Raw genomic sequence first — 18688 nt, 5'->3', positions numbered from 1 at the left:
GTACGTAGAAAACTAAGCAAAAAGAAAAAATAAAGATAATTATCAACTACAGGGAGAGTAAAATATGATTGAAAGGAAAATAAATTATACGTGATGGCTCAACGGTGAGTAGCATTTACATAGTCAAAATGATGTAATCACTATTCTTTAAAAAAGCTTTTAATTGGCATGTGGTAAACATTCAACCCGAAATTCATATCTGACAAAATTAGGTTAAAGTGGAAGGATGGAAGGATGGAAGTGTGCTCCTGTATGGTGGAGGCTGGGGGTGCGGAAAGGGGATGAAAGAAAGCTAAATAATTATTTTTGTAGTGGGAAGGCAATCGATAATGTGCTAAATTGAAACAAAACAAAGAAGTAGCACTGTAAACATATTACTTAGATTTGTGGAGGTAGATAGCAAAAGGGGGAGTTAAAGGGAGCAGGAAACGGGGAGTTAGGGGTACTATCATTTTCAGTAAGAAGTCTTGTGGAACTATTTGATTCTTGCAACTATGAGCGTGTGTAACCGATAAAAACGAAAAGTAAATCAAAAAACAATTTATTTGTGGTACTTTGTGGCAGAAAATAACCTTATTTTAAGTAGTGGAAGAGTAAATTATGTTTTTAGTATAATTTTTATCATTTACATTATGAAATTAAACAAGTTTTAATTGAGATGCTGAAAAAAGAAATAGTCTATGTGTAAATATCCCATAGAGAATTGGTTTATTTGAAATTGTTATTCTAGTCAGGAAAACATGTAAGTAGAATAGTATTCTTAGTAGAAGATACAGAAAAGGTGACTAATACTAAAAAAAAAATTACCATTTTAGAACAATATGATATAAATTATTCATCATGCTTGATTATTTTCCTACTATTAGTCATTGATAATTATTTATATATGTCATTTTCACTGGATTGGATTATGTATTTTCTGAATTAACTGAATATTTCTGAATTTCTCATGTCATTTATATATTGCTTCAAAGGAGGAGAACGAGATGGAGACATTTGGTGCAACGGTAACAAATTGTTAGCTCTTATATAGTTGGTTATAGGATAAAAATGAGTTTTGAGATTGTAACCAATTTTAGAAGTATAAGTAATAAAAACTATTTAGAAGTATAAATAATAAAAAGTAGCCAGTATACTTGTATTTCTTAAGTATCTTCTTAAAAACCATTGTATTCCATTATATTGAGAAATCAACCTTTTTAAAATTTTAATTCACGTTTCTTTATTTTTAATGCTGTACGTTATCTTTCTGTCTGCTGTTCTTTGCACATCTAAGGATTTTATCAATTATTTCCCAGTTAGTGATAATTGAAAAAGAAACAAACATTATATATGTTAAACGCATTTCTTTTAGTATTCACAAGGAGGAGTTCTGATACTTTTGTTATATTTGTTCACAGTTCGTGCTGGTTCTTTGTAATTCTATTGGCACACCCTTGGATCCCAAATACATTGATATTGGTAAGAAAATGCTAATATTAATTCCCTTTCCAATCAGGTTTTATTTGTAATACTAATTTAAAAACCTAACAATGGTATTATTAATAAGAATGGTATTCTCTAAAATGAGGATGATCATACTAGTGGTTTGTCAGTTTCGGTACCAGTTGACACCAGTTGTCATGGTAGAATTATTAACGCATTTCACTCTCAAAAGCATCCTAGTGAAGACAATGAATTGCAATAAATTATAAATCTAAAATCCACAATAATTTCTCAACTGTTTATTGCCATCATTTGCCTTAAATGGGAGATACAGCTGTACAGGAATTGGTATGCAGTGTAATGGTTAGTATGTAATAAACTGAGGATTATAGAAATAATTTTTCTATTAAACCACTTTTATTAATAATAAACTGCTTGTAAATACCTCTCTTCCATAAGAACACTTTAGATGCTTATAAAAGTGAGTTTGCCCTTTCCAGAATTTTCTAATGGAATCAGTCTATTAATAGGTATAGCTTTAAAAAATTCTTGGTTCTTTATTTTCCGAGGATATATATTACTTTAGATTTACCATTCCCTCTATCCAGTAGCTGTGAAAGTAACCCATAAAAAAGTTCCAAATCTTATCCTAAGTAGTTTGTTAAAAATCATTAATAAATATTTTGCTGCTATTTCACTATGATTTCCAAAAGTAATGGCTTTCTTTTAAAATGTATTGTATTTTATGGGATATAATTTTACAAAAATTATTAGATCTAAAAAATCAAAAATCCACTGAATTATTTTCTGATCCTGAAAACTAGTCATTTTTTTCAGATTGGACATTCAGTCTTAACAGTCAAATGTTAATGTCTTCCTTCTAAGTGTTTGCATTTTGCTAAGCTCTTTGGATGATACAAGTAAATGTGAGAAATACTGGCCTTGAAGACTTTATAGTCTATGTTTAGGGGCTTGGTAACTCACTATTTGATATACTGATACACTTATCAAAATGTCAATATATATTATTATATATCGATACATTTCAACTTTATGTCATATTCATTATTACATAGGTATGTTTTTATGTTTATGTATGGATATATTTACATACATATATACATATGTTAGTGTTCCTTGTAAAAAGGCTTAACTTAAAATTGTTACAGATGCATGTTAGATTAATATTATTTATTTATTAGAAGTCCAGCAGTCTTTAATGTAAGGGTAAATTCTATCAGTCTTCAGATTATATGGTTTTTCTTTTAACATCAAAAGTTTTAACATAGAATCATAATGGTGATAGGGTTAGCCTCAAAGTAATTTTTATTACAGGTAGACTATTCTTTTTGTTTGTTTGTTTGTTTTTTAAAGATGACCAGTAAGGGGATATTAACCCTTGACTTGGTGTTGTCAGCACCACACTCTCCCAAGTGAGCTAACCGGCCATTTCTATATAGGGATCCGAACCTGTGGCCTTGGTGGTATCAGCACCACGCTCTCCCAAGTGAGCCATGGGCTGGCCCCTTATAGGTAGACTATTTTTAAAATAAATCTAAATGTAAATCCTTCCCCTTCATAAAATAGCAAATACTTGAGGACATGATTATTTATAGTTTTGAGTCTCAGAACTTTTTTTTCCCTGCAGTTTTCCTGGCTAAAATTTCAACAAACCGTTCTTTCACTGGTCTGCAGCAAACACAGCCAAAGATGCAACATTTTTGTTTTATACATATCCTGTAAAATTCCTTTTCTAAGTTTCTATGCCCAATTTTCATGAGGACTGGAGGTGAAAACAAAAAAATATGTGACTGATACTGTTCTAGAACTTACCATTTTTGTTTTGCCACCTACTTTTCCTCCTGACAGCCTCTGTAGAAACTCCCTAAAAGAACATCGTGCATAGTTATAGAAGTGTAGTCCATGGGACTCTGTTGCACTCTCCATGCAGGAGTTAGATACCCCTTTTCGGTGCTCTTCTGTTGAGCTTTCACAGTATCTTTGGTGCACTGTGACTGTTGATTTTCCTGTCTTCCCCACCAGACCTTGAAATTCTTAAAGATCTATGTCTAATTAATTTCTGTAGCCCCACTAACTCACACATTGCTTGGCCCATAATAAATGTTTTTTGAACGCATGGAAAATATTTATTTTTTATCATGTAAATAGAAAGTGTTAATTCATTTATTTAGCAAATCATCCCTAAGTACATGTATAGTTTTAGGGACTGTCCTGGTCACTGGGAGTAATAAGAAATTATTCCAGTAGGATGTCTAAACAGATAAGTAAAATGTAGTTAATTCATTGAACAATGACTTACTGCCCCCCTGCTGTGTGCTAGGTATTGTGCGAGGTGCTGGATAAATGGATATTGATACATAAGGACATCAGGGGCATCTTTTCTGCTTAGAGAAGGTTTCATTTGAGCTGAATTTTGAAGGATAAGTATTTCTTCAGGGGGTATTTTAAGGAGAGAAAACGGCATTTACAGAGGAATGGAGGCACGAAAAGTGGCTAGAAAGCATGAGGTTGCCTGTGCTGCGGTCATTTTGGCTGAGCACACAGGCAGCTTTCTAATGATGGTCTATAACACATGCACTAAGTTTTCCATGTATTCCAGAGAAAGTTAATTTGATGAAAATGTTTCAGTGCCATTCTGGTTTACCACTCTTTAAAAAGCTGAGAAAAAGAGTAAGTAGGAAAGTGGGGCAACATTACAGATATAGGTATTTATTTCAGGCTTCAGCATTAAAATATTGCAAGCAGGTTTTACTTATATGTGAATGCCTAGATTGTTTTAAATTATTTTACATCCTTGCTCGGCTAGTAACTACTACCTATTACTGTTACAAAGTTCAATTAATGGAGGCATAATTATTTTCTTTAAAATTTTTCCTATAATCTTTCTAGATATTTCAAAATTTTTTCCATATATTGAATAGTTGAGAAGGGCATGAAGTGCTTTTATTTTGGTTGTGTTCTTTTCCTAAAACATTTTATCTGTTATAACTTGGTCTTTTCCCTAGAAGCTTCATCAGGTTGGGATGGATCTTTTAATATAGATCTAGCAAAATTTATATAGATAGGAATATCTACCTGTATGAATTTGCTTAAATTACTGCTGTATTGATTCAAAAGAACATGTTTCAGATATATTTGTATTTATTTTTTGCATTGATTGGAAAATTTATATATGGTTTTATTATAAAAACCTATGTAGATAATAAAAGTAAAAACAATAATAGCAACATGCCTAATACTTCTTAATCCTTAATGAGGGTCATTATGCTATAGTGGTTAAGAGTACAGATTCTGGGTTTGAGTTCAGTTTTTCCACTTTCTACCTGTGTGATATGGGCAAATTGTAACTATTTCATGTATCAATTTTTTCATGTGCTAAATGGGGATAATAATGCCTACCTTATATAGGGCAGTTGTAAATTAATATTTGTAATGTCCTTAGAAGAGTGCATGACATATATTTTTAAAAGTTCAATAAATATTGACTCAAAATTATTATTAAACATTTACTCTATGCTAGGCACTGTGCTAAATGTTTATTTAAAAATTTAAAATTTAATACTTTATTTAAGTATTTATATATTTATAAATGCTTTGTATTTATTATCTCTTTTAAAATCTTAAAACAGGTTGACAGGATTGGCATTATTATTTTAAACTTACAGTAAGTAAACTGAACTTCAGAAAGAATGTTAGCAAGTGCCTGCAATTTGAATTCTAGAAGTCTGACTCTCCACTTTTTAGTGGTTACCTTAAACCACTAACATTTTAATTTTGAATAAATCAGACTGAGGATAAAATCCTTGTATTTAGGATTTATCAAAAAGAAAGGAACATGAGTGTAATTTGTAATTGTAGGTAAATATTGGTTGTAAAAATGCTTTTATATGCTTTAGGAAAATTTATATACTTTATTAGAAAGAAGTTAAGGTTTGGGAACTTACTTCAAATCACTGGTAGTTACCAGCATCAGAGTATCCATGGTGGTATTTCCTAAATATTTAGCAAATAACTTAGGATTTAGTGAAAATTAGGTCAGGGCAAGAAGAGCAGAGCCTGGACCTTTCCATTTTCCTTGCCTGGCACTCAGCAAATTGTTCCTCCCAAGAAAGGCTTCAGGCTCCCTCTAGAGGTTGGTAATAGTGCACATTTTGATTCACATTGGATACAGTGATGACTGAAGTGCTTTACAACACAAATTTTCTGTAATTCTGTGTAACTAAAACTTAATTGTCTTAATGTCCTTTTTCATAGTACCGTTATTTGTTGCAATGACCAAAACCCATGTGATAGCAGCTTCAAAAGAAGCATTTTATACCTGGCAATATCGTGTGGCAAAGAAGCTCACAGCATTGGAAATTAATCAGGTCACGCGGTCTCGAAAAGAAGGGAGAGAAAGGTATATTTTTTGATGCAGATTTTTTCGTAGCTCAACAATATCACATTTAAATAAGAATTGGGTGATTATAAATTATCATGTTTGAGAAGTATAAACTGTCTTGATTAGTAGAAATACTCATATCTTTCACATATATCTGTTTAAATTTATCAAAATAAAAGAGAGGTACTATAGGTACCATTTCTTTCATAGTAATATAAAAAAGCTCTTAGAGATAAAGGCTGAAAATCTGTGTTTTTATATGGAAGTGGCTGTCCTCACCATATCAATCACCAGAGGAGAGGCAGGTCCTTTGACACAGATATGGAAGAGGTCTTTAAGTGGGGTGAACTGGGGACTTGGCTTCTTTTGCTTTGGATTCCAGGAGTCTTGAGGTGGAATTACTTCAGGTAAGTGGGGGTAAAGAAGACTCTAAGAGGTTAGCAGCCAGGATGGAGGGATTCTCTATAGAAAGTCTTAAGGTGAAGATGCATTTACTGTGTTTTGTAAATTATATTGTTTCTGTTGGTGATACTCTGTGTTCATTGCCCTTTTGTTGTTACCCTAAGACTTTAAGTAAAGCATTTTGTTGAATGTTTTAACCTAATGATTCTTAATGAGAGCATGGGCCTATGTTGGTAGGAGTGGGTGGTGGGAGTCATGTCACAAACCCCAGGTTGCTTTTTCGAATCATCTCTCCTCCCACATGTGTGAGATCTTACTGCAGACTTCCTTTCCATTCCCTTTAAGATGCACTTATGTTAAAATAGGAGATATGTCCCCAGTGAAAGTGTTTTGGGTATGTGAATTCAAGTGGAAGCAGTAAAAAGCAATTGAAAAACATTATATCTTGTCTTCTCAGTGGTGCTGGAAGACTGAGTGGAAAGACTCTTTGGCCTTTTTGAGGACAGCATGTGGTAGTTCCCATGCTGATAGGACTTGCTGTAATGATAGTGAGCAGAGGCGTGCAGCCTTTGGGGAGGGAGTAGATCTTAGGACAAAGCTGGGGCAAAAAGTCCAGCTTCTCTGTGGCATGAGTGTACTCCTCTAGTCAGCTAAAGCAGTTCTGGCTTTTGTTTAAATCAAGAAGGCGGCATTTCCTTATATTTCTGAGATCTGCTTACCAGTTTTAATAACTTTAGGCAAGTTCTCCTTGGACCTCAGTTTTTTCATCTGTCAAAATGGTTGATGATGGTGATAACAGCCAATGTTTGAGTACTTCTTATGTGTCAGACATTTTGATAAGTCTAGTCAGCACCCTTATTCCTGTTTTGCAGAGAGGAAACAGACATGCGAGTGTAAATTATTTGCCAAAGGTCACCAGCTGATAAGTAGAGATGGGACATAAAGCCAGGTTTATCTGACCCTGAGCCACTTTATACTCAAACTGGCCTTTCTTATGGCATATTTCCTGTTTTAAGAGAGGGAGCTGGACCAAATGATCTCTTGAGGGACCTCCTCTTCTCACATCTTTGACTTGTATTTTATGATAACTCAATAGGACTGGATATACTTAATAGAAATGTATTAAAATGCCTAAATATGTAGTTCCTCTAAATTGGTACATGTTTCTGAATTTTAATGCATTTCTATTAAGTTTATTTAAAATTTGATCTCATTATATTCATGAAAGTACAATTATGATTTCAAAGTAACAATTATAAAATTTTATGGTATTTAAAAAATAGGAAATGGCATGATTTTCCTAAGTTACAATTTCTTGAACCCCTTTTATATGTCAGACTCTGTGCTTTTGTACTTTACAAACAGTTTCTTATTTATGTCTCTTAGAAATGCTGAAAAGGGGGAATTGTTACCCTTATTTTACAGATGGAGAAGTTGAGGCTCAGAGAAGTAATTTGCCCAAAGCCTAAGAGCAACTCTGTGCTCTGTCTTCCATATTCACTTCCATCCATTTTAGTGATTATTCAGCAGACATTATAGAGTGCTTGACAGTGTTTGGCACTGTGCTGGGGACTGAAGCTGTATAGTCTTTGCCTCCAGGCAACTTACCACCTAGTGGGAGAGAGAAGTAAACCAGCAGTGACACTGCGCTGTGAATAAATAGCATGATAAAGTTTCCAGAGAGATGGCGGTGTCCAAAAGGGGTGCATCTTCATAGTACAGGAAGGGTAGGGAAAGCTTCTTTACTTCAGATCAAAAATTCCATTAATTAGAGTTTCCAAATCCATTTAAGTTTTACTTTTATTAAACACATTGATAGATGGGAAGTTATGGAGAAACAACAGAGAAAGTTAATGTGTTATAAGTTACTCCTGGTTGATGTTCAGCTGGAGACTAAGGTAAAATGCTCTCAGGGTTTAATGAAATTCATTGGAAGGATGTGACTCAATGTTCAGATATATTTTTGGCATAACATATATGTTTTCAGGAACATATCACTTGCATGATTAGTAAACACATGGTAGATAGTTTCTACCTTTATAAGGTTTAGCTGTGTTAAGAACTCTTTAAAATAATAAGGGTTTTTGTATTAAATAACAATATTCATTGGTGTCATCTTATCCTTTAATTGTTCTAGAGACTATGAAATATTATAATTCTTACTTAAACTTTCTTTGGAATTCTGATCTTTTTTTCTACAGGATTTATCACGTTGACGATACTCCTTCTGGATCAGGGGATGGTATACTGGATTACAGTAAAGCCATTCAAGTAGGTGATTTTATTTTTTGCTAGCAAATGTTAATATCTGTACATTTGGAGATATTGTAATTTTATTTTGAGGCCTGAAAAATAACTTGTTTTTAGTGAGTAGGATATTATTTTGGCAATCCTTTAAAATTTTTTCTATTCTGAAAAACTTTTTCTAGATCTTAAAAACTCAATAAAAAACTAAAGTAAAGGTGACAGGTGGTGATAAGTAGCTAATATGATAATGATACTACTTTAGAAAAGCATATTATCTGAAAATATTGGGAAGCATAATTCCTCCTCCCCTCCCTGTCCCTTCTCTCAGCATCCATCTAATTTCTCTTTATCTCTTGATCATAGATTGGTCTGTCACCTCTGGCATATTAGTGAGTGTCCATATTTTTGCCAATAACATAGTTCACTGTACCTTTACAGAAACATGCTTTTGTTTACAAGCTAATGTAATATAATATTTTACTAAACAGTTTTGTTTTTGTTGTGATTTTCTAAGAGTATTTAAAGCAGTGCTAATTGTTTATAAAACTCTTTCTTATCCAGTTTCTTATCTGATGCTCACAACTCTAAAAGATAAACAGCATGTAGTCTGCGCTGCATCTTATAGATTGGAAAACTGGTAGAGAAGTTCACCAATTTACTTAGGATCATAAAGTAATTATGTAGCAAAGCTAGGATTCAAACTTAGGCCTTTTAATAGTTCTTGTGACCTATCCACTAGAATATACAGGAATTCGTCTGGTCATCTACATATCCATCCATTTATACAGCAGGTATTGGTTGAAAGTCTATTATGTTCACACATTGGAGTAAATGCTGGGAATCTGCTGGTGAATAAGAAACAGTCCCTTCCATTAAGGGAACTTTTAGGAAATTTCAAATCGATTTATCATCAAATAGCTCTTTCCCCCATCCTTATATAAAACATACTGAAATCTCTCCCATCTTAAAAACACCTACTAAAGTCTCCATTGCCAACTACATATCTTCTTCCAACCACTGCCGTATCTCTCTATTCATTCATAGCTAAGCTTCTTAAAGAAGGTAAATATTCTGTGTTCATCTTTCTTTCCTTACCATACATTCCATTTTCACCCCAAGCATTCTGGTTTTCCAGAGACCTTTGAATTGCCAAGTCTGTTGGGTATTTTAGTGTCTTTATATTATTTGATCTATACATTAATATTTTTGACCCCTCTTTTCTTCCTGCTTTCATGAAACCACATTCTTGGCTTTATATCTTGCTGACTTTTCCTTCTTAGTCTTCTTGTCAAAGGCTTATCTACCTATCTCTTGTTGTGGTGTTCCCTAATCTCTAGTCCCAGGCCATCTACTTTTTTTTTCCCACTTATTTGTGAAGCACTCTTCTTTATATTCCTATTGAAACCCACCCCTTTATATGCTGATTACTCCAATATCTGTATTTCCAATGTTGAGTTTTTCCAATTTCTGGATAACATGTTTCTTTCTATCTGGATAGCAAGAAATTGGACAGCTCAAAAGTACCCCAAATTTAACCTGTCTGAGGCTGAGCTCTTCTCTCCAAATTCATTTCTCCATATATATTCTATAATATCAGTGACTGGCTCCACCATCTATGCAAGACTCACGAGAACTCCTTTTCTCTTGATCTCATGTCTTATAAATCACCAAGTCCTGATGATTCTGTCACCTAAATTTCTCTCAAATTGGCCTTCCCCTTACCATCTCCATATCAATTCAGTCCATCATCATTTCCTACCTAGATCGCTGCAGTAACTTTCCACCTAGATCTATCCAATAGAACATCCTGTGATAATGGAAATATTCTATGTCTTTGTTGTCCAGTGCAGTAGCCACTAGCCATCTGTGTCTACTGAGCACTTAAAGTGTGGCTAGTTTGACTAAGGAACTGAATTAAATTTTATTTCATTTTAATTAATTTAAATTTGAATGGCGACATGTGGCTACAGGCCACTGTGTTGGGCAGCACGGAATAGTCTCTACTTTCCATCTTCTACATCTCCTCTATGCCGGTCCATTTATCATATTGCTGGCCATGCAGTCTTTCTAAAATGTAAAATATGGTCATGTTACACATAGTCCCTCCCCTCCCCAATTATAAACCTTCAATAAGTTCCCATATTTTTCAGAGTAAAGTATAGATACCGCAACCCCTACCTGGCCCACTTCTCTTCCCCAGCACATTTCTTAGATACCAGCTGTGTAAACAACTTGCAGTTTCCTGAATTTGCCATGCTGAGTTTTTTTTCTTTTGATTTTTAAAAACATTTTATTTGGAAATAATCATAGGCTCACAGGAAGTTGCAAAAATAGTCCTTTCAGCTTCCCTTAGTGGTGACATCTTGTAAAACTGTAGTATAATGTCAAAATCAGGAAATTGACATTAGTACAATACTCTTAACTAGAGCATGACCGTATTCCTTTTTCAGTTTTCAGTAGTTTTTGCATGTACTTATATGCGTGTGCGTGCCTGTGTGTGTAATTTTATCACCATAAAGGAGCTCCTGTCTTGCTACTTATTCATTTTCTAACCTACTCCCCCGCCCCATCCCTGTCCCCTGGCAATCACTCATCTGTTCTCCATGTCTATAGTTTTGTCACTTTGAGAATGTTTCCTGAAATGGAATTATATAGTATGTAACCTTTAAAGACTGGCTTTTTTCACTAAGCATAGTGCCCTTGAGGTTCACCCAGGTCGTTGCAGTGCCATACTTTACCCTTCCTCATTTTGGCACATGCTTGTCCTGCCATCTGTTCATCTTTTAGGACTGAGCTCAGGTTCTTGCCCATCTCATGTAAGTTAGGTGTTCTTTCCTCTGTGCTCTTATAACTGCTATTTGTACTTCCTCTTTGATCATACTGTACTGTAATTAAGTATTCAGGTCACTGTCTTCCCCAGTAGACTTTTAGTAATCTATACCTGAGAGTATAGATTTCATCTGAGTGTCTCTAGTGCGTAATTCAGTGGCTGTCAAATAATAGTTCCTCAGTAAGTAAATGTTTGTTAAGTTAATAAATATATTATTGGCATAATTTTAGTGAATTGCATACTATCTTGTACCAGATTAGTCACTCAATAAGTATCTATTAAATCATAATGATTGATTAATTTATTTTAGGGCACAAGGGATCCAATTTGTGCCATAACTGCATCTGATAAGACATTAATTGTGGTAAGTTGTGAAAAACTTATTTTATGAATAGTAATTGTTTAAATTATAAAAGGAAGGTAAAGCATGAGTTTTGGATTTAAATATCATCTTGTGGGCACCCTGAGTTTTACCAAGTCCAATATAAGAAATAAGAAAGTTTTCAAGCTTGCCTCACAAATAGCTATTTATATAAGCAGTAGAATAATGGCCAGCTGAGAAGATAAAGTACACTTAGAGTTTGTAATGCTGGATTGAACGAGTTCTATAAAGTGTTGCTAGATGGGGGCAGATTGCATGGCTGTAGTAGGTCTTAGAAAATTTCCTCCTCTATGTAGTCTAATATTTTATATTGAAGAAAGTGCTTTGGCTCAGCTACTTTTTATGAGATTTTGAATAAAGAGGTGTTGTATTTGCCAGCCAGTAAAATAGAAAAGCTCATGGCAAATTTCTACAGAATTTTTCAAATAGAATCAATGGTAGAGTGTCTTTTCTTGAGCTCTGGCATTTGAAAATATTAATTTTAGGAATAAATGTTTACTTTAATACAGTAATGCTGGTGGAGTTACTGCATTTGAATTATGTAAACAGAGCTTTAATAGTGTATATTTCCAGATCTAGTTACATTCTTTAGCCAGTAGCTAATTTTATGGGGAAAAAAATCCTAAGAGCATAGTATTCTGTAGTATTTCCACCTTTCTGATAGGCCCCTCTTGAGAATCATGCTGCAGAAGTAGTGCTGCTCTGGTTAAAAAGGGGAGAGGTAAAGATTGGCTGTGTGGAGCCTCCCACTTTATCTATTGCCATGGCCTGAGGCAACTGCACCTCTCTCCTGTCTGTTGTACTTTCTGTTGCTCTGTCAACCTTGAGGTTTGCACAGAGTTGCACAGAAACTTATATTATATTTTATTTTTAAAACATAATTAAACTAATTCTCATGGTTTCACTACTTTCAGATCATCTTTCCCCTTGCCAAAAACTAGTATTAGATAGATGGCTATAGGATAAAAACTTAGACTTTCAGTAACAGTTGTTTCATATTGTGATCGTCTATTGATTTTTCACATATAGGAAATTTAATTCAACAAGTAGTTTATGTTTTAGCTTTTAATTAACCTAGACAATAACTATATATAACCTTAGATAGTTCTTCCTTGTGGTGTAAGAATTTGTGTATTACTAAAGAGCTAGGTTTTTGACTTCTTTCTTGAACAATATATGAAAAAAATTAGGCTACCTTCAGCCACTTTAAAAAGTTTTTAATTAAATTAGGGGATAATTATGTACTTAATGCCATAATTAAGTATCAGAATTAGACATTTGCTATGACACTGTCACTTGGTTTTAGAACAAATGCGTGGACATTTAGAGAGACCTGCAGTTGTAGTTTAAAAGTGTTAATGGTAAATACGCTTTAGTAATCAAAAGTAATTTCCATAGGGTCGTGAATCTGGCACCTTTCAGAGATACAGCCTTCCTAATGTTGGTTTGATTCAAAAATATTCCCTTAATTGTCGAGCCTATCAGTTGTCCTTGAACTGCAACTCTAGGTAAGCCTGAAAACTCTCCTCATGTAGATGTTAGACTTAGAAGTTATTAATTGGGGTTGTTGGATTTATGTAATAAATGTAAAGATAGGTGTGTTTATTATGAACTTGTCTTCAAAGACAGTGTGGTTTTACTATACTGTATTTGGTCTAAATGTCTTTCTCTAATTAGGCATGTAGAAATCTCAGTGCAATTGTTTACTCTTAAGCTTAAGTGTATTGAGACTTTTACATTTTATACCAGTTGGTTTAATGTCTTTGGATACATTTTCCAAACAAGGAAGCAAAATGGGGAGTAGTTCATATCTTCTATCAAATTTGTGAAAACAATTTAGAAAAGCCATTTCTACCATATTCTAGCTTCTGATAAACTGATTTTGAAGAAGAACGGTTGTAGGTATTTATACTCATGGTTGCTGATAGTAATTTTACAATTGTTCCCCTTCTCCAACTGTGTTGTTTTTAGTCGTCTTGCCATCATAGACATCTCAGGAATTCTGACTTTCTTTGACTTGGAGGCTCGGGTCACAGACAGTACAGGACAGCAAGTAATTGGCGAGTTGTTAAAATTGGAGCGAAAAGATGTCTGGGATATGAAGTGGGCCAAGGCTAATCCTGATTTGTTTGCAATGATGGAGAAGACAAGAATGTATGTTTTCAGAAATTTGGATCCTGAGGTAAAAACAACAAATGAGTGTTAACAGTCCATAAATAATGAGCCAAATATCAAAACCTGGGTATTTCCCCTTTGTTTCTTTAAGAGATTTGTTGCTGTTGGCTGCATGAATTTCTGAAAATAAACAGAAACATTTCTGTGAAATTTTTAAATATTTGGTCTTAAGTGGGAATAATACTTATCTCTTAAATATTCTCTACTTTCTCTAAATGACACTTCATAGGCATTTTTTCTACTCATTTTAGAAGATGGAACCATGGTCACCAGATAGTCTTTTTTTTCTTGCCAAAGTTAAAAAAAGAAAAAGAAAATCAGTAGTCCTTATCAAAATTTCTTAAAACAACCTTAAAAAAAATGTAGCTTTGAATTTGCCTTGGCCTTTCCTTGCCCTCTGCCTGTCTGTTCCCTTCATTCTCTGCTCACCGTGTCTTGTGTGCACTTATACTCATCGTATCACCCAGTGGTCATGTTCTGTCTCAACACAGACATTCTTACAGTATCCAGATATGGACGATGATCAACCTCCTCTCTCCTGGGAATCGGGAAGCCACTTTTCCACTCATTTTAAGGTCACAGTTTGATTTTCTCCTTTGTGGCTCACAACAGCTAAGTTTTACACTCTGGATTTTCCTGTCACTTAGTCTACCCTGCACCAATTGTTAACTGTTGTGTTTAGGAAATACAAAATAATTACAGTGGTAGCCTCATCAAAACACCATTAAGAAAATAAATCTTTTAGACAATTTTTGATCTGGTAATGGCTTTTCAATTTGGAGTTTTCTGTATTCCTGCTGTACTCCACTAGTATAAGTAATGAGATGTGTTAAATGCTTTATGTCATTAATTTCTATTTGTTTGCACCCATACCTTCCTTCTTGGGAAGAAATTGCATATTTGGGCCCTTGAGCTGCCAAATATCTGTAGTAATTTATTTAGTGGTAAACTGTTTGTCCCTTTAATATCCTCTTTTTTTTTTTTTTTTTTTTTTGAATTTCCCCATTTGAGCCCTATTCAGGGTCTTTGGGTTGGCAAGTGAGCTAATGTAAATTGCTCTCAAAGGCTCTGCTAAAGCTTTTAGGAGTCTTAGGATCTTCGTAGTTCTAGGTCCCTGAGAAATAGCTCAAAGGAAAGGTATTCAGGGCCGCTGCATCTGACCTTTAAACATGGGCTTCTTTCAAGAGTCCAAGGGGAATTTGAACCTCGCAACAAAACAAGTGTGGAAATTTGACAGGTGACAACCTTGAAGATGAGAGTAGAATAGATTTTGAATGTCATGGTCCTTTTTCTATCTTTGGCTCCACTCATACTAAGTCAGAAATCATATGCCTGGAGAAGTAGCGTTTGCTATATCTGGCTGCTAATAATGTGTGTGGAGCACACATGGTCAATCTAGTACCAAGTAAAATCTATGCCTGGTGGAAAGGGATTCTTAAGTAGTTTTATTTAACAGAACAGCCTTTAAAAAATATATTAGTTTTTAAAATTTGAGCTTGTTTTCAGGCTTGGCATGTAGTTTAGTTTCTGTTAGATTTAGAGCTACGTTGATTTCTCACAACCTTACCACTGTCTGGATTTCTTTATAAACGATGATTCTGTTCTTTTCATTTGTGAGGACATTGGCTTGCTGTGGTCCCTGCTTGTTTAGTTACTGTGCTATTCATTCCTCTAGCTGCTTGTTGACCATGTAAGAAGTTACTCTTCATGAAAACAGAATTTACTGGATCTGCAGAACTAGAGAATAGTATGTTCCTTTAACATACTTGTTTGTTTGTTTAACAGTTGTTTGTTTGACATTTAGTAACTGAATATATTTTTATCCATTTCTGTGTTATGAATTCTAGATTCATACCTTTCTTTAAGTTGTAAATCTTTCTTCAGATTATTTGTGAGTAAAGGATGCGATGCCATCTGTGTGCAAAGTTTTAATTCACTGATACAGCACATTTTCTTTGAGAATTAGGAAATGAGCATTTAATGTTGATATTCCTTGCTTGATCATTTTCATCTCATGACCCTCTCAAGGTATTAGAATATTACATATTATTAATATGAGCATATTATGAATCATGTCCCCCAAATAGAAATTTTGAAAGAATGAGAAAAAAATAAATTTTAAACTATGACATAAACTTTATTTTTAAATGTCATGCTAATTGTTATAGTTTATGCTACCATTAGTATCTCAGTATAATGCGCAATTTAGGGTGGATACAAGTCCCATGTTTCAAATAGTCTACTTGATAATTTTGACTTTTTAGCTGACTTTTTGTCAGACCTGATTAGTTTGTCATTGTTTCCATGTTGCAGTGTGGCTGACCTAAGAATTTGTGCTAGGACTGAAAGAGGCGTCTGTTCTACCTTTTCTTGTTTGCTTGTGCTTGCATTATCAATATTACCTTTAATTTGCAAATTCTTTGCAAGAAACTTTTTAAGCCACTTGTCCAATTTGTGAGGGTTAGCTAAAATTAGTTATTAAAATCCCTTAGTCCACTTAATTAGGTATGTACAAACCTTAGTATGTCACAATATGCTAAAATGGAATGGATAAGTAAGGGCACTTCAGGATACCTGTCAGGTTGTACATGTTATGAGGCCTTTTGACTTGTGTGCTGAATAAGGATACTGGTGCTTCTTAGAGTAGTATAGATTTGTAAAGCTTTAGATACTTTCTTGATAAAAAGAAATGTCTTACATATCTCTTAGGTGAGTGCATCCTGTTTTGTAGATCACTGGTTTAAAACTTTATATTCAAATGAAGTGTGGATAGATAACTAGTGAATTTTGGAAAATAAAATTGGTTGAAGTAATTCAAACAGAAGCTGAATTTTTAAAAATCTGAGTTATGTAAATATTTTTGCATATTTACTTATGTGCCAATAATCATAGATTATTTTGGAAATTCTTTGTTTTTGATCTGTCTCTCCACCTTTCTCTTTCTCCCTTTCTCTTTGATTTTGTATTATTTTTTATCCACAGGTCACCTTATATGACTTTATCTTCTGATTGTCTTGCTTTACTATATTATCAGCCAAAAATTAAAAAATTTTCTAATGATAAACATGTTTATACAGGTATATTTGATGTACATATAGTATCAAAATAAAGTATATGAAAGTCTCCAGTGATGATTATAATTCTGAAAGACACAATCCAGAAAACCATAATCCCAACTATTAAAATCCCTAAAGATCAAAGTCCCTAGAGATCAAAATCTATAAAGTCTAAGATCTCTAACTTCTAAAATCAGAAAAATCACAATCCCAGAAGATTAAAATCTCAAATGTTGAAATCTTGAAAGCTGAATTCTGGGGAAGGGATTAGTGTGCATTTTCAGTTGTATGCAGGATAGTTGTTGCATCGTGTTAGTTGCATCATGTTAGGTGGAGCTATTACCTTGTTATTGTCTTTATTTGGAAATTAAGTATGGTTTAAGGAGGTGCATATGGGTGCCAAATTGACAAGGGGTGGACTGTGGACTTAAATTTTGGTGTCTATTTGACTGGATTAAGTGATACCTAGAGCAGTGCTGCATAGAAATTGAATGTGAACAAATTCTTTGAGGAGAGCCATGCCCTAAAAGAAAAAAAAGCAGCTATTAATTGTGATGCAAGACTTCAAAATATAGTTAATAATTGTGAAAGTTGGCCACCTCTTATGGACTACCTCCATGCAACTGTCCATGATCTATCCCTATAAGACAATTTTTGCATGTGCCAAATTATTTTTGTTTTCTTTCCTTTTTTTTCCTTTTCTTAGTTTTTTCCACACTATTTAAAATTGTCAGCATTATTTTTTACAATTTGTTTTGCTGTACATTTTGTCTTAGCATCATTTCTAATACTGGAGGCATGAATTGTATAAAGATTTTTAGATAATTCTAATTTGTTTTATGCATTTTTTGCAAATTTGACACCACTAAAGTGCATTATCACTTGACTCTGTGTGTAAGCATTATGAATGTACATAAAAACAAAACTTCCTTGCTAAATGAAGACATGTCCTTTTTGACATCTGCACTTGTGAAAGATAAAATTTTTTGAGATCTGGGCTTTTGGGCTACTACTGCATATGCAGCGGTGACCCATCGTGATTTGTGATCGATCTTGTCAAAAGACTTAGGTAGTTCAGATGACCACAGTTATAAAGCTGGGTGCACACAATTACTAACCATAGTGATATGCATGTACACATTTTGCTTTTTGACCTTTTTTTGATATGAATACAATTTGTCTGCTCATAACAATTACACCTATATGACTGTCTTTAGTATACCTGAGTATACTAACATATACCTAAGTGTTTATGCTTACAAAAATATGCATATTATTACCTGTTTTATTGTGTAAAGTGGCTATGAAGTATTCTGTCATATTTTTGTGTTTTTCAAATAAACACCCTTAAAAAGTATAAATAAATGTCTTAAAGAATTTCTTTTATTATTTTTTCCAGAATTATATTTTTGGGATTTTAATCTTTTAGTATTGTGATTTTGGGGATTTTAGACTTTAGGAATTTTGATCTTTTAGGATTTCAGCATTTGAAACTATGGTGTTTGGGATTTTGTGGGGGGATTATGGCCCAAGCCTGAAAGGCCCCTGTAATTTATAAGAAATATCTCATTAAATGTGCTTTCTTTTTTAATGTAATTTTTTTCTGATTTTTAATGTGTGTTTGTTGCTCATAAAATCATAATATTTGCCTTTATGCAATACAACCTTTTTCTTAAGGCAATAAAGGGTTTTATAAAATTTTCTCATATAATTTGACTATTTTAATCAACAATTTGTACTTTTTAAAAGAACGTATACATTTCAAGACC

At 33.7% G+C, this 18688-nt stretch overlaps 1 protein-coding gene across 1 annotated transcript in view; it reads left to right on the top strand.

Moving 5' to 3' along the window:
- The window catches only part of WDR35 (WD repeat domain 35), a 59218-nt gene that overhangs the window by 24637 nt on the left and 15893 nt on the right, over positions 1 to 18688 (top strand). Inside the window, exons 11-16 of the mRNA XM_063078192.1 lie at positions 1401 to 1461; positions 5701 to 5845; positions 8431 to 8500; positions 11617 to 11670; positions 13087 to 13196; positions 13660 to 13870. Of these exons, the coding sequence (XP_062934262.1) occupies positions 1401 to 1461; positions 5701 to 5845; positions 8431 to 8500; positions 11617 to 11670; positions 13087 to 13196; positions 13660 to 13870 (651 nt within the window). The remainder of the gene's footprint in view (positions 1 to 1400; positions 1462 to 5700; positions 5846 to 8430; positions 8501 to 11616; positions 11671 to 13086; positions 13197 to 13659; positions 13871 to 18688) is intronic.

The sequence above is a fragment of the Cynocephalus volans genome, chromosome 14, assembly GCF_027409185.1.
Source record: "Cynocephalus volans isolate mCynVol1 chromosome 14, mCynVol1.pri, whole genome shotgun sequence".
NCBI classification, from domain to species: domain Eukaryota; kingdom Metazoa; phylum Chordata; class Mammalia; order Dermoptera; family Cynocephalidae; genus Cynocephalus; species Cynocephalus volans.
The sequence above is the reverse complement of the archived record's forward strand: the minus strand, read 5'-3'. Positions and strand labels throughout refer to the sequence as shown.